The sequence below is a fragment of the Schistocerca piceifrons genome, chromosome 6 (genome assembly GCF_021461385.2).
Source record: "Schistocerca piceifrons isolate TAMUIC-IGC-003096 chromosome 6, iqSchPice1.1, whole genome shotgun sequence".
NCBI lineage: Eukaryota > Metazoa > Arthropoda > Insecta > Orthoptera > Acrididae > Schistocerca > Schistocerca piceifrons.
In genome coordinates, this window is record NC_060143.1 from 389,627,664 (window position 1) to 389,654,607 (window position 26,944).

General features: G+C 43.4%; 1 protein-coding gene across 1 annotated transcript in view; it reads left to right on the forward strand.

Annotated features, from left to right (window-relative positions):
* Nucleotides 1-26,944, forward strand: part of LOC124803337 (neural-cadherin-like) — a 251,418-nt gene that overhangs the window by 44,116 nt on the left and 180,358 nt on the right. The window contains exons 5-6 of the mRNA XM_047264522.1: nucleotides 1,896-2,133; nucleotides 10,530-10,763. Coding sequence (XP_047120478.1) covers nucleotides 1,896-2,133; nucleotides 10,530-10,763 — 472 coding nt within the window. The remainder of the gene's footprint in view (nucleotides 1-1,895; nucleotides 2,134-10,529; nucleotides 10,764-26,944) is intronic.

Below are 26,944 nucleotides of genomic sequence, written 5' to 3' on the forward strand. Positions count from 1 at the left end.
TCCGAACAACACGGACATTTTGGGATATAACGCCGGTAGATTGTCGTTCCGAAAGTTCATCATCATAAACAGATGCCAGATATTTTTAAGCCATTAAACCAGTCATATGTTTGTGGCATTACCGAATGCTTACACTAACATTTTGTAAGTTTCATCGGTTGTTTTACCAAGTTTAAAAGAGAACATGATACAGCGACGTGGTTCTCTCAGAACGGTCATTCAAAAATCGCAAACACAAGCAAAAATTACAATGGAAAACTGCTCGCTAACAATAAACGCTTCCACTTAGATCGAATCCGCTGTGCATAGTAACTTATGAAACATGTTTTACGCTGCTCCTAGCGGCGTTTAGTTGTATTACCACTTGTAAACACGGGTCATGCAAATTTCGGGAAGTCACACATCGTTACTATTTTCGAAAAAGGAATTCCAAAACAAAGAACTTTTTAAGCAAGTTCTTCCAGGACGACATCGATACATAACACTGAGGTGACAAGAGTCGTGAGATATCTTTTAATACAGTAACGTATCTTCTTTTGCCCGGCGTAGTGCAGTACTTGGGCGTGGCGTGGACTCAACAACTCGTTGAAAGTCCCCTGCAGAAATACTTAGCCATGCTGCCTCTATAGCCGTCGATAATTGCGAAAGTATTGCCGTTGCAGAAATTGGGGCGACAACCGACGTCTCGATTATGCCAATAAATGTTCCACGGCATTCAAATCGGGCCATCTGGGCGGCCAAATCATTCGCTCGAACTGTCCTGAATGTTCTTCAAACCAGTCGCGAACGATTGTGACCCAGGGACTTGCCGCATTGCCATCCACAAAAATTCCATCATTGTTTGGGAACGTGAAGTCCACGAACAGATTCAAATGGTTTGCAGGTAGCTGAACATAACTATCTCAGTCAACGATCGCTTTAGTTGGACCAAAGGACCCACTCCGTTCCATGTCAACACAGCCCACACCATTACGGAGGCAGCACCAGCTTGCAGTGTCTTGTTGATAATTTGAGTCCGTGGCTTCTTGTGGTTTGTGCCACGCTCGAACCATCAGCTCTTACCAACTGAAACCGGGATTCATCTGACCAGGCTTCGGTATTCCAGTCGTCTAGGGTGCAACCGATGTGGTCACAAGCTTAGAAGAGGCGCTGCAGGCAGTGTCGTGCTGTTACCAAAGGCACTCACGTCAGTCTTCAAATTTCGCCGCACTAACCAATTCGTACGTTGTCTCTCACTGATTTCTGCGTTTATTTCAGGGAGTGTGGCTTTCCTGTTAGCACTGATAACTCTACGCAAACTTCGCTGCTATCGGTCGTTAAGTGAATGCCCTCGGCCACTCCGTTGTCCATGAAGAGAGGTAATGCCTGAAATTTAGTATTTTTGTCACACTCTTGGCTCTGTGGATCTCTGAATATTGAATTCCCTAACGATTTCCGAAATGGAATATCCCATTCGCCTCGCTGCAACTACCTTCCCGTGTTCAAACCCGTCTTTTCGTACGAATGATGATGATGATGATGTTTCGGATTGTGGGACGCTGAACTGCACGGTTATCAGCGTCCATACAAATTCCCAACCTTTACTCACTCCGATCTCGCCACTTTCATGAATGATGATGAAATGATGAGGACAAGGCATCTCAAGGCATCTCAAGGCATGTGAAAATTCCTGACCCCGCCGGGAATCGAACCCGGGGACCCGTGCTCGGGAAGCGAGAGCGCGACCGCGAGACCACGAGCTGAACACCACACGAATGACCTGAGATGAAATGACAGCTGCGCCGATGGACTGCCCTTTTATACCTTGTGCACGCGATACTACCGCCATCTGTACATGTGCGCATCGATATCGCATCACTTTTGTCACTTTAGTACTGCTATTAACGGACACGCAGTGTGCGACCAGCTGCTGTGCTTCTTCTGCAAGTGTTGTGGTGCTGCTGCAGCCGCTGGACCGCGACCCCCCGCACGGCCGTCCCCTGTGGCGGTTCACGGCGTTCGCGCAAGACGAGGGCGGCGCCGGATTGGTGGGCTACGCAGACGTGCAGGTGTCACTCGCCGACGTCAACGACAACGCACCCGCCTTCCCGCATCAGCTCTACCACGGACAGGTCATCGAAAACGCTCCGGCAGGTGAGGCACGACTGCTAACGCCACATGTATTAATGTTGTTTGTTATTTGTTAAGCGCTCTTCGATCGGCATATTTACAGGCGTGGACAAAAACGTGAAACACTAAAAACACAACATATTGCTATGCTTAATACGGTGTAGGAAAACCGTTGGCTCACAAATCAGATTCCTGTAGTCTCGGAATGGATAAATACAGATCCTGTGCGGTTTTCATGGGAATCTGATACCACGCTTCCTGCAAAGTAGTGGCAATTTCAGATAACGGCGATGAGGCGGATAGAGACCACGCACTCTTCTCCCAAAAGCTGACCACAAAAGCTCAATGAAACTGAGATTTATTGACTGTGGTAAAAAGTAAACACCGCCCCAACAGGCCACGAAGGCCCAAGGGTATCGACCGGCCGCCGCGTCATCCTCAGCCCGCTGGCGTCACCGGATGTGGAGATGGAGGGGTATGTGGTCAGTACACCGCTCTCCAGGCCGTATGTCAGTTTACGAGACCGAAGCCGCTACTTCTTAATCAAGTAGCTCCTCAGTTTTCCTCAAAAGGGCACCCCGCTTGCCAGCAGCGTTTCGCAGACTGGATCGTCACAGCGCTTATCTTCGATGATCTGACGGGAACCGATGTTGCCACTGCGCCAAGGCCTTGGCAGGGATTGTGGAAGCCAGGGAGATGTAACCATTTTTGCGCCCCGAAAACCAGTCCTGGACGATCCGACTTGTGTGTACAGGGGCCCTGTCATCTTGGAACACAGTATCATCATTATGGAACAAACAATGTACCTTGCGATGGACCTGGTGAGCTAAAATGGTCGCATAATTCTTGGCAGTAGCGCCACCTCAAACAGTACCGTGTGGCCCACGTAGTACTCACGATATGGTTGTCCCAATCGACACCGAATCCGCGCCTGGATTCACTCTTGGGACGTAAACTCTGGCAGAAGTTGGACATGGTATGAAACACGACTGACCCGACCAGATGACTTTCTTCCGCTGCTCCATAGTCCAGATTTTATGGCTTCAGCATTGCGTTTCACAGTCGCAGGCATTTGCATCACTGATGAGTGGTTCTGGACTTATAGCTCCCACTGCATTACCTTGTTTATGCCTGTCGCTTTGGTGCTGACAGAGTCCTGATGCGACATTCCGTTCTGCAGGGGGTTTCTCAGCTGTCGTCCTTTTATTTATTGTCATAATCCTTAATGACCGTCTGTCAAGTTCACTCAACTCGTATCATCATCAACGTTGTGACTTAGAGAACAATGTTCTTTCGCTTTCCCTGTTTGCTGCATAAAACTTCGACATCGTGCCTCTTAAAATATCAAAAAATTTGTCTCTCTTAGTTACGGGAGCAGTCACCATACGAGCCCCCAACAATTTGCCCAAGTCTGAATTCGCTTAGCTCCGACCTAATGCACTTAGAACTACACGAATACTGTCTTGCCACAGCTGACATTTGCAGCGTCCTTAGTGGAATACAACAGCGCAACCTGCAGGCTTGGTTAGCATATGTATTTATGTTCAAGAGCGCATTCGCCGCAGTTTTTCCACATTTTTGTCCAATCCCTGTATGTCGTGATGAATTTATTTTACGATGATTGCCCGGAAATTTATTTTCCCTAGTTCCGTAAACAACTTTGCTGGCAACAGATATAAAAATGTCGGAGTTGCTTTTCGACACAATCATTACAGAACTGAGACGCTTGTCAAATTGTGCGATTAGCTTTTGTATTCATGTGTCGTAGAAATCTGCCGCCTGGGAATCCAACCAGCGTGTGATAGTCGTCTTCAGTTCTTCGTCGTTATGAACATGCTGACTAGAGAACCGGAATTTCTTGACCTGCAAGAACATAGAGAAATCGCATCAAGCAAGATCACGTCTGTACGGTAGGTAATCAAACAGCTTCCCGCCGAGCTCCTTCAGAACAGTTATTGTGTGCCGGGACGTACGTGGGCGAGCTTTGTCGTAGGTCAGCACGGCACCTGCACCGGGAATTCCAGACCTCTTATTTGGAATGGCCCGCCGCAGATACCGAATTATTTCACTGTGATGTTCAGCGTTCGCTGTTTCATCTCTGGACAGGAAGTCAATAACCAGAATGCCCTTTGTGTCCCAGGAAACGGTGTGCATCACTCTTCGCTCCGACACAGTATGTTTGAATTTTGTCTTGCCGGCGATCCACAGTGACATCAATGCATCGACTGTTGCTTGGTTTCCAGGGCAAGGTGAGCAGCCACGTTTCTTTGCCCACGACGATCCTGTCGAGGAGTTCGTCGCCTTCATCATAGTACTACTGCATAAATGTCAGTGCTGCTGCTAAACGATTCATTTTGTGTTCGGGTGTCCACGCACCTTGCACGCATTTCTTTTACCCTTTGAATACCAGTAGTTTTAGGCTGAAATCACAATTTTATTGATTTTTTTAAGTACTAGTTCCTTTCCTCGCGTGGAAAAATCAGTGCTTTTGGGCGCAATTGGTGTTATCCCTACTGATTTCCTTTAACGTGGAACTATAATCAATTCAGAGCGTTACATCACAATGCTGTGATCTTTGACACGGTGACCAACAAGAGTCCGACAGGAAAAGGCAAATGTTTTCTTTCATGCTGCCACAATAAAACTTCAGAAAAGGAAGTTCACAATCAAACAGCATCCTAAATACACTCATGATTTGACGCCGTCTGTCTTCCATGTGTTCCTCATATTGAAAGATCTGCGGAGAAATCACAGTGCATCTGATGAAAAAGTTACAGAACTTTGAATGGCTGACTGCAGAAACAGTGTGACAAGTTTTTCCGTGACAGCTTCAGAGTACTTGTTCACCGTTGGCGGAAGTACATCGAATCTTCTGACGATTCTATGAAAAATTGAATATCGGTATTAAATTGTCGTATACTGAGTGTAACTTTTGCATTTCATTTATTGAACTATTATCATAGAAACACTATTGGACCCATTACTTTCATTATGTTCATATTAATTCACCGTGCTCTCCAGCATTATGCATCCGTGATGCTTTCACGTGTTTTCTAACGTCATTTACGTACCTTTTATTATTAACTGAAGTCGAGTCGCCGAACATTTTTAACAGCACCTATTTATAGTTTTCAGCCAAGCTCTCATCGTCTTACATATCACATTACCGGTTTCGACTCAAGCTAACTTGAGATCGTGGTGTGTTCTACTGATGCATGTCTCATCGTCAGCGTTGCTGTACACCAGGTGCGATGGACAGCACTACCGTTTTATTGTGTAGGTGGTGCCTGTTCTTTCGTCCATGACCAAAAGAACACACCATTTTGATCCTGTGACCATTATGACCCAAGACACAAAGAAATTAAAGACATTAGCTGCCAGTGGCAACTGATTTATATCAACGGGGCAAACTGAAAATTTATACCATATTAAGATTCGAACCCTGACCTCCTGCTCACTGGTTAGTTGCGCTGACGTCTACGCCATCCCAACAGAGTCGTTACCACAACCGCATCGACTATCCTCGCATGCCTCCCGTCAGACCCAAATTCTCAACTTATACCACACACTACTGTTCGTTAACCTCATTACTCGCGCCATCTCGCCAAATCCTGTAAGAGTTCGAGCCTGATGTGCATCTGCACTGAAGGAATCATTGGTCGTCATCGCCTTAATTACATATTTGGTTTCTGTTCTTTCGGGCCTGTCTTTAATTCCTTTATGTCTTGATTCGTAGTGGCTGCAAGGACACCACATATATAATTAACGTGATGACAGCCAGTGATCCCTTCAGTGCAGGTGTTCACCAAGCTCGAACTCTTACAGGAATTGGTGAGATGGCGCGAATAATGAGGCTAATGACCACGGACACTACACCAGCAGTGTGTGGTGTAAGTTAAGAGTACGGGTCTAACGGAAGGGGTGCAAGGTTAGTCCGTACGATTCTGCTGATCACTGTGTCTGGATGGTGTACTGGTCAGCGCATTTACCTAGTAAGCAGGCGATTCGGGTTCAAATACCGCTCCGGCACAAATTTTCTACTTAATCCCATTAACACGGGGTGTTCAAAAAGTCTCTCCGCAGTGCCGTACGATTGTTAGTCGCGCGTGCCGTATGATTGTTCGCTTGCCTGGGTTACTTCCCCTCAAGTGCACTCTCCCAACATTCCGCAGTTTCGTTTATCTCAGCCAGCGTCAGTAGTATCTTTGGTGTGTGTCGTTTGGTGTTGACGTGAAAGTTTATGTTTAGTTCCTTTGTTCGTTGGTTTCGTTTTTGTCACTGATAAAATGCTAACCATTGAAGAACGTGTGTTTTTAGTCGAACAAGTGTTCAAAGCTGGCGGTAAATACACAGTTTCAGTTCGTCAAACATTTAATTCAGTTTTCCCGGAGACAACACTCCCACATCGCGATACTGTGCGAGATTTGACTAACAAATTTCGAAGTACGGTTTCAGTGACAGATGCACCGAGAAGTGGTCGTCCTAGCATTTTGTCTGAGGATAAACTACTCGATATTTCCGATAAAATGTCCATGAGTCCGAACAAGTCAGTGAGAAAACTCGCCCAGGAAATCGATGTTAGTGTCGCAACGGCCCACACAGCTGTAGTGAAAAAATTCGAACGTTTCCCATACAAAGTGACAGTCGTGCAAGAACTGAAAAATGCTGATCATGGCAAGATTCTGCATTGATGTCAATAACTCAAAAATTTCGTTCAACAAAATGGAAGGGATATTCTTAATGAAAAGTTTTTCACTGATGAGGCGTGGTTTCATTTATCCGGGTACATGACCTCGCAAAATTCTCGTATGTGGAGTATTGCAAATCCATTATGTATTCATGAGGAACCACTTCATTCTGTGAAAATAGGAGTTTGGATTGCAGTTTCTAGACGTCGGATTGTGGTCCCATATTTTTCAACGAAACAACAAACGCACAACGATACTACAGTGATATTCTGTACCCATTCATAAGAGAACTTGTGTTAAGTGAAATACTGACCGGTTATTTTCAACAAGATGGTGCAACCGCGCATACAGCTCGTGTTTCAATGTCACTACTTGCTGATGTTTTTGATGATCGCATAATTTCACAGGGACATTGGCCTCCACGATCGCCTGAGTTTTTCTTCTGTGGCGCAGCGAAAGCAACTGTCTATGAAAACCGTCCAAAATCCATCGATGAATTGAAAACTGCAATATCCGCTTCACTGATGCTGTTACAGAGGAAGTGTTACAGTTTGTGTTTGGATACATGATTAGACGAATTCAGTTGTGTATTTAACAACAGGGGGGACACTTTCAACATTTAATGTGAAAATTTGTAAGTAAAAATGAATATTCAATAAATTAATAACTTGTATTTCACTGAGTTTCATTTCGGTATATTCACTGCCGCATACGGCACGCGCAGCTGACAATCATACGGCAGTGCGGAAAGAATTTTTGAACACACCGTATAAATGAGTGCCCACTGGCACCCAATGTCTTTAATTCATTTGTGTCTGACCACCGTCTATCATGACCTCGTCGTCGGCGGGATATTAACCATAATGTTCCTTTCTTATTTCCGTTTTGTTTTAATTGGCATTCTATGAACTACGTACATGGTGAGTGATTTCTTAACTTAGTAGTTCGCGGTCAGATGATTACACAGAAAATGATAAAATAAGAGTAAGCCAGGCTGCATGGGAATCACTAAGACGATTGGGCGTAATTGTTAACGAACCCGCGGACAAAAGAACTAAAACCTAGACCGTCCACACTGTCCCAGTCGTCTGTGAATCTGAAAATAGAAAATACAGGGTGACGCACGAAATGTGTTACCAATTGTTTCTTTCACAATTCACGACGCACGTTAGATATCCCGCTGGGATCTCTACAGCAGTACCAGCAGAGCTTGTAAAAACAAATGAGTTACGAAATGGCGTGTAATTCGCGATACTGCCGCTAGGAGACTAGTAAGCAGCAATGGCTGACAATGGAAGACTGACGACACGGCAACGATCGGCAATTGTGTTACTTTTTCATGAAACCAAAAGCCTTGTTGTGTCTCAGAGGCGTTTTTGACAACAGTTTAACACACGGTGGGTCCCTTGCAAGAAGACCATCCACAGGTTGTACGATAAATATGTACAGGAAGGAACAGTATTGGAAGCGAAGAGACCTCGGCCTAAGCCTGTTTGTTCGCCGGAGAATATTGAAGTGGTACGAGTTGCTGTACAGAGAAGTCCCAGGAAATCGTGTAGAAAGGCAGCAGAGCAACTGGGAATATCCAGACGCTCCGTTCAACGCATTCTTAAAAGTGACCTCCAAACGTACCATACAGGATGACCTGTGCACAGAAGGTCACTGAAGAACACAAGCAGCAGAGACTACTGTTTGCTCAGTGGGCGGAGGATAGGGAAGAAACTCTCAACAACGTTTGGTTTTCAGACGAGGCGCATTTTCATTTAGACGTTGTGGTTAACAAACAAAATGTACGCTTTGGGGCCACTGAAAACCCAAAAGTGCTTCATGAACGACAACATTATGCTCCGAGGATTACAGCGTGGGCAGCAATATCCAGTCACGGACTTATTGGACGTTTTTTCTTTGAAGAAATTGTGAACAGCGAGCGTTATTTGAGCATGCTTCGCAATAGCTTCATTCCACAGCTTCTTGCTACTGCCTTGCCCTTCAACACGCAGTGTTTCATGCAAGATTGAGCAAGGCCACATACTGCAAACACTGTGTTGGAGTTTTTACACGAGCATTTCGACACGCAGATCATTTCACTCAGGTTTCCAGGTCGCTTCAATGACGGACAAAATTGGCCCCCCAATAGTCCAGACCTCAATCCATGTGACTTTTTTCTTTGGGGGTACCTAAAGGAAAAAATTTTCCCGAAACGTCCACGTGATTTAATGGCGCTCAGAAGACTTATTCTTCAAGCTTGCAGTGAAATTATGGAAGACATGTGCCGCAGGGTAATCACTAACTTCGGTGTTCGTTTGAAGGAAGTTTTGAAACGGAATGGTGGACATATTGAGCATGTGCTGAGTTAGAACAAATCTCCATGGACGGCTCTTCATTGTAGTATATGTTCCTCTCAGATTGTATTGACAATAAAGTTTATATTCAAAAACATAATGGTAACACATTTCGGGCGCCACTCTGTATATCTCACATTTTTCAGGTCATTTTACTTTGTACCGGAAGTGAACATAATATAGTCGAGGTGAAGAGATGAGTAAACATTGTTTTTATTTTATTAATCCCGTGCCGTTTGCTGTATCATAACTGAATGAAGTGTCATGTAGTATGATGACACCGCGCACTATTAATTACATGATCCAGTCGCATTAACGTGACTGCCTTGTACGTTCAACGTCGACATGCAGCAATCACTCAAATACGGCAGGTAGCAGCACTAGCAGTGGATGGTAAAAAAAGCAAGTCAGGGGGACACGAGAACAGAGCAACCGTTGTCGTAATGCGGAAAAGGACGCTTCGTCTGACGTCCAAAAGGACGTCATCATTGGCTTTTGGGCCAAGGGTGGAAGCTTTTCCGAAACGACTAAGTTTATAAACTGTTCGTATGCTGCCATCGTATAAGGATAAGGCGCATGGCAAAATGGCGCTATTCGAAACTGGCGATTAGGAAACTGTGGTGCACCATAGGTCATAGATGACAGGGGTGAATGACGGCTGCGGAAATGTGAACGGGTGAAGAGACGTGCAAGTGTTGAGTAACTGACCGCCCAGATGAACCAAGGGGCTACCAACAGTGTCTCCTCAATGACCATTCAGCAGACGTTGCTGCGTATGGGCTTCTACAGCAAGCGCCTGGTTCAAGCACCCATGCTCACTGCTGTCCATCGACGACGAACGCTGGAATTTTCACTCCAATACCGTAACTGGACATTCGCTGAGTGACAACAGGTGGCAATCGTCGGAAGGGACTGACAGCCATGCCATCCTCAGTCGAAGGGCGTCACTGGATGAAGATACTGAAGGGCATTAACTCAACACATCGCTCTCCTGCCCGTTGTCAGTTTTCGTGACCAAAACCGCCACTTGTCAGTTAAGTAGCTCCTCAATTGCCCTTACAAGGGCTGAGTGCACCCTGTTTGCCAACAACGCTCGGCCGATCTGGACGGTCACCCATCCAACTGCTAGCCAAGTCCAACAGCGCTTAACTTCGGTAATCTGGCGGGAACCGATGTTACCACTGCGGCAAGGCCGTTTTTGCTGTAAATTTACTAGTTTACAATTAATACATGAAAGTGGCATCCGTTTTCCTGACGTATTTTCATCTATGCTAGTGACATGAGTTTATAACAAATTAATAACTGTGATATGGTGCTGTAACGTAACTGTTCCAGTTCGAGTGCGTTACTAAAGTGGAAATGTGCTTTTTTTTTTCTTTCAAATAACCAGGGACTTTCATCCTGAATGTGACGGCAGAGGACAATGACGACCCAGATGAGGGGAGCAACGCCAGACTTAGATACTACATCGACAAGAATGCCGTGGATGAGACTACGGGTTCTGCCATATTTAAAATCGACGCAGACACGGGGGAAATATCGACAGCTATCTGCTGCTTGGATCGTGAACGGACTCCCGCTTACTCCATCCAGGTAGTCGCCACAGACGGTGGTGGACTCGAAGGTAAGTGCTGATTGTGACTTGATGAAGTTAATAACAATTTATTTGTTTAGATGCACTGCTGACAAGTCGAAGGGATCCATGCATTAATCCTACAAGACCATCGAAATTTTCTGGTGTGTAAAAAGGAGGAGGATTTGAGTATAAATCGTGAAACCATATTATTATTCATTCAATGCAAGCTTTCACGGCTGGAATTTGCATCCTTCCTGAATTTTGTTTTATGAGCTAGAAACTGCTATCTTAGTCTTAACAGTTTCTGGTGATGCTACCAGCTGTAGGAGACGAATGGTTATGGTCAGAAATATGCCTTGGACCACGACCAATTCGCCATAACAAAATTTTAAATTCAAAACACATTTTTCAAGTGTTTGGAGACTTTCTTAAGAGACGTCATGCGTATTTTCTTTGCTGTTTCGCCATATACTTGCAATTTTGTTTTTGGAACGTGTAGCTGGAGCCAGTCCAAACAAATGTCGCTCATCACGTCTTTCATGCGACGCCCAGAGTCGATGGAAAGCGTCTGCTTATTTCTCGTTACGAACAAAATTATCTGTAAAGTGGAATTTTGTTTGCTCATTCGACAGCGTGGCCCCAGATTAATCTAATGCGATATTAATTGTACCGCTATGTATTAACAGGGACAGTAAAACACCAGGAATATCGAATATTCCAGCAGCGAAAGCACCGCCCTGGCCCGCGCTGAATGCCACCGCCATGCGGAAGTGCTGCTCAACTGTTGCTGCAGTATTGATTGTTCTTTGGGGTTAAGTGCTGGTTTAGACGTTTCAGTGTTTGGTTAGTAACTACGTTTAGCGTGATCCAGGAGCAACGACGTGGACGTAATAATTTTCTGTTCCCATTGGGGTACATGATTTTGGTCAGTCCCTTTGCCTCTCAACATTGGGGTGCTTGATTTCGATTAGTATCCATGGCAGGTACACTTGTCGCTGTCACTTCATGGAAAGTTTACTTTGTTATAGTGATTCAGATTGTTTGGGGACTCACCAAAATCAGCACCGTGGAACAGAAAACTAAGTTACCAGAGAAATAGCTTATTTGGCAGAAATGTGAATATCTAGCCATACTATTTGTACTGTACAATCGCATTTGCTACACTCAAATAACGGGTGAACATCAGTGTCAACCAATAGATCACAAAGGCTTACAATTAGTAAATGAAAATAGAATCAAATGCGTCGGTTCTTAACTGCAAAAACAGGCACACTTTATATTTGTCCATTACAGCACCATATGCCACGAATGGAAAGTGCGGTTTGAGTAAACAGCACATAATTTTTGTCGTAGAATACGAATGTGCAGTAAAAATAAGGGATTCCAATTTGAAAATACGAAATTCACCCAAGCATAAAGGTGACCAGTTGTAGCATAGACAGATGCCCCCTTTACTAATATTAACCTTTACGACTGGTGATGCCCCGAGAGGCGGGAGGACATAGGCATTCTGCGGTGGTTGTATGCAACGTGTTTTACCTGTCACCAGCCATGATGCTCTTCGTAGAAGGTGGTAGGCCAAGCAAAATTTACGATATTACAGAGCCTGTGTTAATCCGAATTACGATACGATGCACTCATGTCCGAAGGAATAGGTACTACGGTGACTACAGCTGTCATGAAATACATGAAATGTATTTGCAGTTGCGAATATGGACAACTATCTGCTGTATAATGCAATGACGACAATGAAACTGTGTTGGATGGGGACTCGAACCCGGATTTCCCGCTTATCGCGAGCGGTCGCCTTACCATTTGGCTATCCGAGCACGACTCACGGCCAAATTTCCATATGTCGTCAACTATGTGTCTACAATCTTTACTCGTATATCTATTAAGTATATTCCCGTACATGTGGGACATTTTACTTGAAAGTCGCTTGCCCAGGGTCGGCGGATAAATGTAATATTGCGATGTCTGTGCTATTCCAAATAAGGTGTAATGTTCCTTCGGACATGAGGTTTTCCGGGCTCCGACATGTAGGTTGCATGACAGGTATGTTGTGCTGGAGTAGTATCGGCCTGTTCTATCGGTGTACTTTGCATGACGGCCTGTACGTCAAGGGCAAATAAATGATTTGTCGGCCCTTTCTGTGTGGCCTGACCTGCATGACAGATGTACTGTGGGAGTAGCATCGACCTGGTTTATTGAATTGTACTGAAGGGTCTACACATGCGGACGATTATGGTTAGGGATAGCCCGAGATGGATAGAGGAGTGGGTGGATAGAGTGAGAGGGAGGAGGAAATGTACAGAGAGAAGGGAAGAGGTAGAGATCCATGTGGCAGGTAGGCAGTGTAGGGCGCTAGCAGGTAGGTGTATGAGGAAGAGGGAGAGTTGGAAATGGATAGAAATAGTCAGAGGAGCATATATTGAGCTGGATGGGGGAAGTAAGATATGGTCAAGAAGGAAGATATGGGTGGAAGAAATGGACGAAGAAAAGGAGAGGAGGAAATGAAGAGATAGAGAGAGTGGGAAGGAGGAGATAGACACATGGAGGTCGGAGGATGAAGTAGACAGGCAGAGGGAGGAAGAGGTGAACACAGAGATGGTGAGGATGAGGTGGGTTCAACATATGTGTCGAACACAAATTCGAGCGAAGCTGCGGCGAAAATGCAAGTAATAATCTATTTACATCATTTTCTAGGGAGTCCACAGCCTCTACGTGTTTTGAGTATAAAATCTGGTCCAAGTAGGCCGGATTGTTTTTATTTTCCGTAAGATTGGCCAATTTCAACGGCACGTCATTTTCAAGCACATATCTTAAGCTTCTAGTTTCATTTCTCATTCTAATACATCGCTGGTACATGTGGACAGGTATACATCGTATTTTTGCACGTATGTGGCACAATACGAAAACAGTAGTATCCATGATTACGTACATTAGGCAACACAAACAGTGTATAGTGCATAATTTAGTATGCAGTTGTAATCAGAAAAATACAGTATTTGGAAAGCATTTTCCCAACAGTTTGATAAGTACATGTATGGCGCAATTAATTTAGGAACTATAATAGCAACAAGCTGTTGCAACTTTCGCAGTTTATACAATATAAAATCGCAGTGTACACTCCCATTGTCAAGCTTCCAGTAAGCAGTACTAGTCTGAACCCACGTCTGCAAGATACGGCTATGCAACATGTAAACAAGATGAACACTGTTTCTTTAAGTCGTTTCCACTTACATACTGCAAGTCAGCCTTCCTATTGGTGTTTTTTTCTCAGTGTAGGAGTCTTCCTCATTTTTCTTCCATTACTCAACTTCCTGTGCTCTGCAGGTTCTTCCTGTGGGCTCAGGAACAGTGTCGATTTTTGGTTCCCACAAGGTGCAGTCATCCTGTCACTCTGTGCCTTCAAATGGCTGGAGTGATATACACTGAGGTGATAAAAGTCGTGGGATAGCGATTTGCACATACACAGATCGCGGTAGTATCACGTACACAAGGCAGAAACGAGCAGTGCATTGATGTAGCTATCGTTTGTACTCGGGTGATTCATGCGAAGAGATTTTCACTGTGATTGTGGCCACACGACGGGAGTTAACAGACTTTTAACGCGGAATGGTAGTGGGAGATAAACACATGAGACAATCAATTTCGAAATCGCTAGGGAATTCAATATTCCGAGATCCACAATGTCAACCCCCAGATTTCAGGCATTACCTCTCACCATGGACAACGCAGTGGCTGACGGCCTTCACTTAACGACCAAGAGAAGCGGCGTCAGCGTAGAGTTGTCAGTGCTAGCTGACAAGCAACACTGTGTGAAATAACCGTAGAAGTCAACCTATTATATATGACGAAGGCATCCGTTAGGATAGTGCGACGAAATCTGTCGTAAATGGGCTATGGCAGCAAACGACCGACGCGCGTGACATTATTAACAGCGCGATATCGCATGCAGCGCTTCTCCTGGGCTGGTGACCATATCAGTTGGACCCTAGACTACTGGAAAAACTTATCCTGGTCAAATGAGTTCCGATTTTAGTTGTTCAGAGCTGATGGTAGGGTTCGAGTCTGCCGCCCGAGAAGCCATGAGCCCAAGTTGTCAACAAGGCACTGTGCAAACTGGTAGTGGCTCCATAATGGTGTAGGCTGTGTTAACGTGGAACTGACTGGGTGCTCTGGTTCAACTGTACCGATCATTGACCATCTGCAGCCATTCATCTATATCTACAGCTACATGGATACTCTGCAATTACTTTTAAGTGCCTGGCAAAGGTTTCGTCGAACCACCTTCACAATTTTCTATTATTCCAATCTCGTATAGCGCGCGGAAAGAATGGACACCTATACCTTTCCGTACGAGCTCTGATTTCCCTTATTTTATCTTAGTGGTCGTTCCTCCCTATGTAAGTCGTGTCAACAAAATATTTTCTCATTCGGAGGAGAAAGTTGGTGATTGTAATTTCGTGACAAGATTCCGTCGCAACGAAAAACGCCTTTCTTTTAATGATGTCCATCCCAAATCCTGTATCATTTCTGTGACGCTCTCTCCCATATTTCGCGATAATACAAAACGTGCTGCCTTTCTTTGAACTTTTTCAATGTACTCCGTCAGTCCTATCTGGTAAGGATCCCACACCGCGCAGCAGTATTCTAAAAGGGGCCGGACAAGCGTAGTGTAGGCAGTCTCCTTAGTAGGTCTGTTACATTTTGTAAGTGTCCCGCCAATAAAGCGCAGTCTTTGGTTAGCCTTCCCCACAACATTTTCTGTGTGTTCCTTCCAATTTAAGTTGTTCGTAACTGTAATACCTATTGACTTCATGCTACCAAACAACGATGGAAATTTTATGGATGACAAGTGTCACGTCACCGGCGAAAATTGTCCGCGATTGGTTTGAAGAATATTCTGGACAATGCAAGTGAATGAGTTGACCACCCACATCGCCCGACTTGAATCCCATCGAACGTTTAGGGGATGTAATGTAAAGGTCAGTTCGTGCACAAAATCCTGTACCGACAACACTTTCGTAATTATGGGCAATTATAGAGGCACCATGACTCAATATTTCTGCAGTGGACTTCCATTGCCACGTCGAGTTGCAGCACTATTCCGGGAAAAAGGTGATCCGACAGGATATTAGGAGCTATCACATGACTTTAGTCAACTCATTGAAGGTCTAGCTGCAAGCTCATCGGCTGTTAAACGTAACTTATAGTTCACAGAATTCCTTGCAATTTTTTAGACCTTAGTAGTTTTCAAGATACTTTAATCTCCGAAAGTGAGCTGTAAAATTCGGAACTGCTAGAAACGCTTCGACTGAAACGCTGTTTTGGAGGGTGGAGCAGGTGTCGTGACTCCCATGACGTCGCCACACTATCCCCCAGCGTGACTGCAAAGAGATTTTCTACTGACGCCGAGAGGGGACTGCTGTGCTGTCTGCATGCACAGTGCTTGTCGTGAAAACGTCGCAACTTCAGACCTTAAACGTCAGGTACCAATTAATACAAATTGTACCATAGCTTACATTCTGCACAAGAGTGCACTTTCCAGAAATAATGCGATGTATCAAAGTAAGCATTATGTATGGTTGCTACGGCAACAAACAAAATTCAAAACTTGCTCAAGCTTTAAAAAAATACAGTTACCTGGTATATATTGTTAAAATATTGAGAGCTTATTAGTAATTTTTATACCTCACTAAAAGTTCGATGTTCTAGAAAGATCCGCTATCAGCAGTGGCACAGTTTTAACGGGAAGTCTTTATAAGGCAATAACACATACGTTTATGTTGCCCACAGTGCCTTTGAAGTAATATGCATGTTTTTGTGCGAATGCTTAAACAAAGAACGTTTAGCGTATTTAGTTCGTGGCCCGTCAAGGTGACTAGCGACAGGCGTTCTTTTTTTCACTCGTTTAATTTAAAATGTGTTTTCTGTTTCTGTGAAATTAAAGAGTTTTGTTTGTAACTCATTTACCTGACACGTGAGGTGTAAAACAGCCTCTTTTCTGTGATTATGTAGTTCCACTTCTAATAACAGTGTATACTCTGTATTTTTTCCTTTGTTGGACGCTTGCATTTTCATTAATTGTTTGTTAACGTACACGAAACATTTTTTCACAGTTGTTGTTTATTGTGTACTTGCCACCGTGTAAATTTCTTTAGCTGTTAGACTGCAGTTATCAGCAATGATAATGCTTTCCCGTAGAAAAGAAGCACCACTGACCTGCAAGCGATGATACTGCGATGAGTATTTCTTATTCACCACCGTACTTGTTTAATATAACGTAACAAAGTGCTTCCATAACGGCCAAGTGCAGTAATATGATGGTTGAGTAGTACACAAACGGCATAAAATGCAACAAAATATTGTTGTTGTTGTGGTCTTCAGTCCTAAGACTGATTTGATGCAGCCCTGCATGCTACTCATCTTGTGCAGGCCTCTCCTGTCTGCATAACTATTGCAACCTACATCCACATGAATCTGCTTCCTGTATTCACGCCTAGGCCTCATCATTAGTTACACGATCTATCCATCTAATTTTCAATATTCCTCCGTAGCACCACAGTTCAAAAGCGTCTATTCTCTTCATGTCTGAACTGCTCATCGTTCATTTCCATACGAGGCTACACCCAGACAAATACCTTCAGAAAAGAGTTCCTAATCCTTAGATCTAAATTCGATGTTAACAAATTTCTTCACTAACGCCCTCCTTGCCAATGCCAGTCTACATTTTATATCTCTACTTCGGCCGTCATCAGTTACTTTCCTGCACAAATAACAAAACTCATCTACTACTTTTAGCATCTCATTTCCTATTGTAATTCCCTGCCCGTCGCCTGATTAAATTCCGGTACATTCCATTACCCTTGTTTTGCTTTTGTTGAAGTTCATCTTATACTCTCCTTTAAAAACACTGTCTATTCCGTTCAATTTCTGTCCCAAGTAATCGCTTTCTCTGACAGAATTACAATGTCATTATCCTAGCTTAAAGCTTTTATTTCTTCTCCCTAAAGTTTAATTCCTTCTTCAAATTTTTCTTTGGTATTTCTTTACTGTTTACTCAGAATGAATAACATCGGAGAGATGTTACAACCCTGTCCCACTCCCTTCTTAACCAGTGCTTTCGTTTCATGCCCCTCGATTCTTATAACTGCCGTTTAGTTCCTGGTTAAGTTGTAAATAATCTTTCACTACTCGTATTTTTCTCCTGGTACCTTTAGAATTTCAAAAAGTATAGTCCAGTGAATATTATCAAAAGCTCCGGAATCCAAACAGAGGAACCGCGCGACCGCTACGGTCGCAGGTTCGAATCCTGCCTCTGGCATAGATGTGTGTGATGTCCTTAGGTTAGTTAGGTTTAAGTAGTTCTAAGTTCTACGGGACTGATGACCTCAGATGTAAAGACCCATAGTGCTCAGAGCCATTTGAATCCAAACACTTCTACCAATTCTTCCATTCTTCTGTAAATAATTCGTGTCACTATTTTCAACCATGATTTATTTTATTGATGATTTAGTAATATTCACACCTGTCAGCTGCTGCTTTCTTTGGAATTGGAATTATTACATTTTTTATTAAGTCTGAGAGTGTTTCGTCTATCCCATACAGTTTTCACTCCAGGTGGAATAGCTTCGTCATGGCTGATTCTCCTAAGGATATCAATAGTTCTGAGGGAATGTCATCTACTCCAGGAGCATTGTTTCGACTTAAGTCTTTCAGAGCTCTATGAAATTCTTCTCATAGTATCATATCACCCATCTCATCTTCATCTACGCCCACTTCCCTTTTTATAATATTGCCTTCAAGCTCTCTTGAATAGCTCGTCTATATACTCCTTCCACCTTTAGCTTTCCCTTTCTCGTTTAGCACTGGTTTTCCACCTGAGCTCTTCATATTCATTTAACTGTTTCTCCTTTCTCCAAAAGCCTATTTACTTTTCCTAGAGACGGTATCTATCTTTCCTTTAGCCAATCCTGCTTAGCCGTTTTGCACTTTCAATCAAGCTAAATGTTATACGACTGGATTCCACTTTTCCAGTTTCATTCGCTGTATTCTTACATTTTTTTCCTTTCATCAATTAAAATCAGTATTTCCTGTAATAATCGAGGATTACTACCAGGCATTGACTTCTACGTATGTGGTCCTCTGTTGCCTTCACTATTTCATCTCCCAAAGCTATCTATTCGACTTCTACAGCATTCTTTTCCCCCATTTCAGTTTATGGTTGTGCAATGCTCCCTTTGAGACTGCCGCGGTGGCCGAGCGGTTCTAGGCGCTTCAGTCCGGAACCAATCGACCGCTTGGGTCGCAGGTTCGAATCCTGCCTCGGGCATGGATGTGTGTGATGTCCTTAGGTTAGTTAGGTTTACGTAGTTCTAAGCCTAGGGGACTGATGACCTCAGATCTTAAGTCCCATAGTCCTTAGAGCCATTTGAACCATTTTGAATCTTTTGAGACTCACAACAATTCTTCTTTTTTTTTGCAATTTCTTATGTTCTAATTTACAGTTCAGAAGAAATATACTGTTGTCAGTGTCCACATCTACCCTGGAAATGTAAAACGGTTGAAAATCTGGTTCCGAAATCTCTGTCTTACCTTTATATAATCAACCTGAAATCTTCCAGTGTCTTTGGGTCTCTTTCACGTATACAACTTTCTTTCATGATTCTCAAACCAAGCGTTAGTGATGATTTAATTATGCTCTGCGCAAAATCCTACCAGGCGGCTTCCTTTATCATCTCTGTTCCCCAGTCCGTATTCTCCTACCATTTTACTTCTCTTCCTTTTTTAACCACCGAATTTCAGTCCCCCGTCACAATTAAATTTTCCTCTCTCTTAACTATTTCAATAATATATTTTATTTTATCATATAGTCTTTCAATCTCTTTATCATCTGCGGTGCGAGATGGCATATAAATATATGCTGCCGTAGTGTGTGTTGACTTTGTGTCTATCTTGGCTACGATAACGCTTGCGCTATACTGTTCATAGTAGCTTACTTGCATGCCTGTTTTCTTATGTACTATCAGACCTTTTCCTGCATTACCCCTACTTGGTTCTATATTTACAACACCTGACCAGAAGCTCCTATCCTCCTAACACCGAACTTCACTAATTCCCACTATATCTTCAACCTAACCATGCCTCTTTTTAAATTCTCTGACCCAGGGCTTCCCAACCTTTTCAGCTGGCGGACCCCTTCTTCAGACGAAAATCCATGGCGGACCCCTAGTCAGTCAAGAACACAGTAATTTTAAATTTCAGAGCGACAGCCTTGGGAACTGAAAGCTTCTTAATGCAAGTGCCATGTTCCCAATGACCCCCACCCCCTCCCTCCCCGAAGTATCAATAGTCTTTGGTTTAGAGATGAATGAAAACAACTTGAAGGTCGAAAATCGATTTATGAAATAGATAGTGCACTGACAAAGCAAGTTTAACATTTAATGATGCCTGGGACCGCTTACGTGCCAGCGAGCGCTGTGATTGGTCGGCAAAGCTTGCTCCGCTCACGCGTAAAAGGTTTCAGCGCATCCAGCGCCGTGAGCCGGCGCACAAACGACCCCCGTATTGTTGCGAAACAGTCGATCAGAGAAGCCGCATTCTCCGGCACTAAACTGTGTATGCATTCTCACTTAGGAACCACAAAGGCTGCTTGGGAATACGACCTGAAGTAAAAATACACATGTTTTTCTCACGAAAAAAGTGATGAATTTGATTTTCTCATTTTTATTCAATAATTTTACTCATTATTTTACACGATTTGGTGAAAGGTGGCCGCGGACCCCCTAGAAAGAGCCGGCGGACCCCTAAGGGGTCCGCGGACCACACGTTGGGGAGCTCTGCTCTAACCTGTCTACCCGATTAAGGGACCTAACTTCCTACGCTCTGACCCGTGAATTCCAGTTTTGTTTTTCCTGATGACAGCATACTCCTAAGCAATTCCTGTCGGCATAGGGGACTATTTTACCTCCGGATTACTTTACTCAACAGGATGACATCGTCGTTTCACCATCAGTAGAGCTGCATACTCTCGGGAAAAATAACGGCAGTATTTTCCCCTTACTTTCAGTCGTTTACAGTACCGACACAACAAGGACGTTTTGGCTGATGTTACAAGACCAGATCAGTCGATCATTCAGACTGTTGCCCTTCCATCTACTGAAAACGACGCTGTCGCTCTTCAAGAACCACATGTTTGTCTGGCCTGTCTACAAATACCCCTCTTCTGGGGTTGTACCTATGGTACGGCTGTCTGTATCGTCGAGGATCGCAAACCAGTCACATGTGACTGAGGTGTCTCCCACACCGAATGTATTTATTTTTATTATTCTTCATCTAGTTTCAGTGCTGAGAACTTCATGTGGCAGAAGTTCGAAAATTTTTCACGGAGTATCCCACACGTCTACAATTTGAAAACAATATGTGGGATGCAGCTTGAAAAATTTTAGAACTTTTACTAGATGATGCCCTCAACGTTGAAATTAGTTGGAGAATAACAAAAATAAAAACTTTTAGTAGCTTATGGTGGTTTTTTACAACAAAACGTCCTGTATGAAAGCTATAACGCACAATTTTGAGCATAATTTATGTTTATGTAATGTTAGATCGTTATTAAATTCCATTACTCTAAAGCAATCATTTTTCTCACATTGTTTTTGCTGTAAGACAGGACCACTCCAAGGAGCTTGCCACAACGAAAAACAGCCAACATCGCATGTATATCATAAGCTAAATGTAAACCGACGATGACCCTGTCGGTAAGAAACAAGTAATGACGCTGCTTGTTCTCAATAAATTACATTATTGCCATTATTTACATTTATGTATTTTTACACACCCATGGTCTCACCAAGTCAATTTTCGACAAAGCAGTATCCAGTTCAGTACTGAAAAATGCTTTCGAATCAAGCAAAGTAAGTAATTCGGCCAGTACTAACACTTGTTGGATCAGAAAATAAACGTAGATTATTATGGACTTATTTTGGTTAAATGTCTGCACCATTTGAAACCATTCCAGCGAGGCTGTCATTTGTTAATTTTGGTTGCTACACAAGTACTGCATGTGTCACTCTTTACGCAGAAATTTAGGGATGTCAATTTTTTAGTGTTTATCAATAATTTATTCTCCTCAAACCATTCATTTCTCGATGCTTTCTGTGCATCTCTTTTAAATACTTGTTCCCTAACGTTGTCACCTCTTTTTCCCTACAATCATTGCTAAAACCCAAATGTTTATTATTCAGAAATTCTCTTCTGGTGGTATCGCTGTATGAGGCGATGTTATTAAGACACTGGACCTTTGTTGTGAAACTGCGGTGTTCAGATTTTCGTCCAGCGATGATAATTTCAGTTTTCCTCGGTTTTCCTAAATCACATCGGAATCGATATCGATGGGGTTTGATCCTCCAACATTCACACATATTTAGTTTTCTCTTGTAGCTTACGATATTTATGGTTCATGCAAACAGAGGAGGACACTCGCAAGCACAGGAGGAGAAAATACAAGGGAAGGGAAGAACGTTGTACTGTAAATGGGTTAGAGGTGGTACGAGCACGTGTAGGAAAGTGTAAGTGCGTTTATTTTACAAGCACAGGTATGTGAAACATGCACTTTGGTCGTAAACAGTAGTTTCTCTGTTAGCAAGACGTTTACTTCTTTCGAGTAACTACAGACACAAACAGCACATTACAAATAATACAATTCATCATTTGACATAATACTGTGGATCATTCACTGTCACTATTTTCAGGTATAAGTGCACATTCAGAAAACGCTCCTCCCTACGTTTCTTCATCCCTTGTAACCGTGTCTGTTCCACTTCCACTGGCAGTGTCGGTTGATTTACTTTCATCTTCGCTTGCGGAATCAGTATTGCTTCCGTCACTTTTCGAGTTTGTATCAGCCCCTCCAGTACTTGACGCAGTAAACTTTCACTTGAAATATACTTCTCTCCAATTTCCTTTGTGTACTCACAACGTTTCTTTCAATCTTCTTTTGTTATGGATGCAATTTGGTCATCTATAAGTTATAATTGCGTTTCCATTCTGAGTGTCACTTTAAGTTCGGAAACGCCACTCTTGACATTGCCCACATCAGTTCCAAAGGTTTCAGTTCTGGTTGGTATCGAGGAAGTTGTAATACAGTATGAACATTTTCAGTTAAAATACGTTCTGTTTTATGAGTGACCTGACACGATTCGTTCATCTTGATCAAAGAATATAACTGGGGTCTCAGCATGTTCTTGTAAAAACGGATTTCCTTTTCTGTTAACCAGGACATCATTTCTCTCCTCGTGGAGTTTGATGTTGGAGCACGAGTCAGTCACTTGTTGTGATAATGGGCGTTACATTTCACAAGGACAGTATCGGGTATTAGATTAGATGTTAATCCGTCCCTGACGCACTTTCGTAACTTGGGAAGTCCGAGTCGTTTTGACAACACTCCGCTTTCTGGCAAGATTTAAGCCTTACACATTCATTCGATACAGAACTGTCCTTCCCGCTAGCATAGATTATGAGACTGCAGCTGTACGGTGCTGTGTGACAAGTCTGACCATATCTCTCGTCCACATAGACAACTGGACGCCACTTACGTCTGTCTCCTCGGATAAGAAATTCTTAAGTAAGTACAGGGTTATTACAAATGATTGTAGCGATTTCACAGCTCTACAATAACTTTATTATTTGAGATATTTTCACAATGCTTTGCACACACATACAGAAACTCAAAAAGTTTTTTTAGGCGTTCACAAATGTTCGATATGTGCCCCTTTAGTGATTCGGCAGACATCAAGCCGATAATCAAGTTCCTCGGCGCAGCATGTCCCCATCAATGAGTTCGAAAGCATCGTTGATGCGAGCTCGCAGTTCTGGCACGTTTCTCGGTAGAGGAGGTTTAAACACTGAATCTTTCACATAACCCCACAGAAAGAAATCGCATGGGGTTAAGTCGGGAGAGCGTGGAGGCCATGACATGAATTGCTGATCATGATCTCCACCACGACCGATCCATCGGTTTTCCAATCTCCTGTTTAAGAAATGCCGAACATCATGATGGAAGTGCGGTGGAGCACCATCCCGTTGAAAGATGAAGTCGGCGCTGTCGGTCTCCAGTTGTGGCATGAGCCAATTTTCCAGCATGTCCAGATACACGTGTCCTGTAACGTTTCTTTCGCAGAAGAAAAAGGGGCCGTAAACTTTAAACCGTGAGATTGCACAAAACACGTTAACTTTTGGTGAATTGCGAATTTGCTGCACGAATGTGTGAGGATTCTCTACCGCCCAGATTCGCACATTGTGTTTGTTCACTTGACCATTAAGAAAAAATGTTGCTTTATCACCGAAAACAAGTCTTGCACTGAACGCATCCTCTTCCATGAGCTGTTGCAACTGCGCCGAAAATTCAAAGCGTTTGACTTTGTCATCGGGTGTCAGGGCTTGTAGCAATTGTAAACAGTAAGGCTTCTGCTTTAGCCTTTTCCGTAAGATTTTCCAAACCGTCGGCTGTGGTACGTTTAGCTCCCTGCTTGCTTTATTCGTCGACTTCCGCGGGCTACGCGTGAGACTTGCCCGCACGCGTTCAACCGTTTCTTCGCTCACTGCAGGCCGACCCGTTGATTTCCCCTTACAGAGGCATCCAGAAGCTTTAAACTGCGCATACCATCGTCGAATGGAGTTAGCAGTTGGTGGATCTTTGTTGAACTTCGTCCTGAAGTGTCGTTGCACTGTTATGACTGACTGATGTGAATGCATTTCAAGCACGACATGCGCTTTCTCGGCTCCTGTCGCGATTTTGTCTCACTGCGCTCTCGAGCGCTCTGGCGGCAGAAACCTGAAGTGCGGCTTCAGCGGAACAAAACTTTATGAGTTTTTCTACGTATCTGTAGTGTGTCGTGACCATATGTCAATGAATGGAGCTACAGTGAATTTATGAAATCGCTTCAATCATTTGTAATAGCCCTGTGTTTCGTTTTTCTGTGATAGAGCTTTGTTCCTGGAGTACTCTTCGAATATTTGCTGTCTTCTTCTACTTGAATCCTACAACGCGAAGAATCTTACGACGTGTGTATACACTTCCTCCTCCCCCCATGAACAATAGACCTTGCCGTTGGTGGGGAGGCTTGCGTGCCTCAGCGATACAGATGGCAGTACCGTAGGTGCAACCACAACGGAGGGGTATATGTTGAGAGGCCAGACAAACGTGTGGTTCCTGAAGGGGGGGCAGCAGCCTTTTCAGTAGTTGCAAGGGCAACAGTCTGGATGACTGACTGATCTGGCCTTGTAACATTAACCAAAACGGCCTTGCTGTTGTGGTACTGCGAACGGCTGAAAGCAATGGGAAACTACAGCACTAATTTTTCCCGAGGTCATGCAGCTTTACTGTATGGTTAAATGATGATGGCGTACTCTTGGGTAAAATATTCCGGAGGTAAATAGTCCCCCATTCGGATCTCCGGGCGGGGACTACTCAAGAGGACGTCGTTATCAGGAGAAAGAAAACTGGCGTTCTACAGATCGGGGCGTGGAATGTCAGGTCCCTTAATCGTGCAGGTAGGTTAGAAAATTTAAAAAGGGAAATGGATAGGTTAAAGTTAGATATAGTGGGAATTAGTGAAGTTCGGTGGCAGGAGGAACAAGACTTCTGGTCAGGTGAATACAGGGTTATAAATACAAAATCAAATAGGGGGAATGCAGGGTAGATTTAATAATGAATAAAATGAATAAATGATTACCTGAGTACAGGTAATCTACTACAAACAGCATAGTGAACGCGTTATTGTGGCCAAGATAGACACAAAACCCCACACCTACTACAGTAGTACAAGTTTATATGCCAACTGGCTCCGCAGATGATGAAGAAATTGAAGAAATGTATGATGAGATAAAAGAAATTATTCAGGTAGTGAAGGGAGACGAAAATTTAATAGTCGTGGGTGACTGGAATTCGAGAGTAGGAAAAGGGAGAGAAGGAAACATAGTGGGTGAATATCGATTGGGGGTGAGAAATGAAAGAGGAAGCCGTCTGGTAGAACTTTGAGCAGAGCATAACTTAATAATAGCTAACACTTGGTTCAAGAATCATAAAAGAAGGTTGTACACATGGAAGAATCTAGGAGATACTAGAAGATATTAGACAGATTATGTAATGGTAAGTCAGAGATTTAGGAACCAGGTTTTAAATTGTAAGACGTTTCCAAGGGCAGATGTGGACTCTGACCACAATCTATTGGTTATGAACTGTAAATTAAAACTGAAGAAACTGCAAAAAGGTGGGAATTTAAGGAGATGGGACCTGGGTAAACTGACTAAACCAGAGGTTGTACAGAATTTCAGGGAGAGCATAAGGGAACAATAACAGGAATGGGGGAAAGAAATACAGTAGAAGAAGAATGGGTAGCTCTGAGGGATGAGCTGAATTTAATTGATTAAAGGAGAAAATATAAAAATGCAGTAAATGAAGCAGGCAAAAAGGAATACAAACGTCTCAAAAATGAGATCGACAGGAAGTGCAAAATGGCTAAGCAGGGATGGCTAGAGGACAAATGTAAGGATGTAGAGGCTTATCTCACTAGGGGTAAGATAGATACTGCTTACAGGAAAATTAAAGAGATCTTTGCAGAAAAGAGAACCACTTGTATGAATATCAAGAGCTCAGATGGAAACCCAGTTCTAAGCAAAGAAGGGAAAACAGAAAGATGGAAGGAGTGTATAGAGGGTCTATACAAGGGCGATGTACTTGCGGACAATATTATGGAAATGAAAGAGGATGTAGATGGAAATGAAATGGGAGATACGATTCTTCGTGAAGAGGTTGACAGAGCACTGTAAGACCTGAGTCGAAACAAGGCCCCTGGAGTAGACAACATTCCATTAGAACTACTGACAGCCTTGGGAGAGCCAGTCCTGACAAAACTCTACCATCTGGTGAGCAAGATGTACGAGACAGGCGAAATACCCTCAGACTTCAAGAAGAATATAATAATTCCAATCCCAATGAAAGCAGGTGTTGGCAGATGTGAAAATTACCGAACTATCAGTTTAATAAGTCACAGCTGCAAAATACTAACGCGAATTCTTTACAGACGAATGGAAAAACTGGTAGAAGCCGACCTCGGGGAAGATCGGTTTGGATTCCGTAGAAACACTGGAACACGTGAGGCAAACCTGACCTTACGACTTACCTTAGAAGAAAGATTAGGGAAAGGCAAACTTACGTTTCTGGC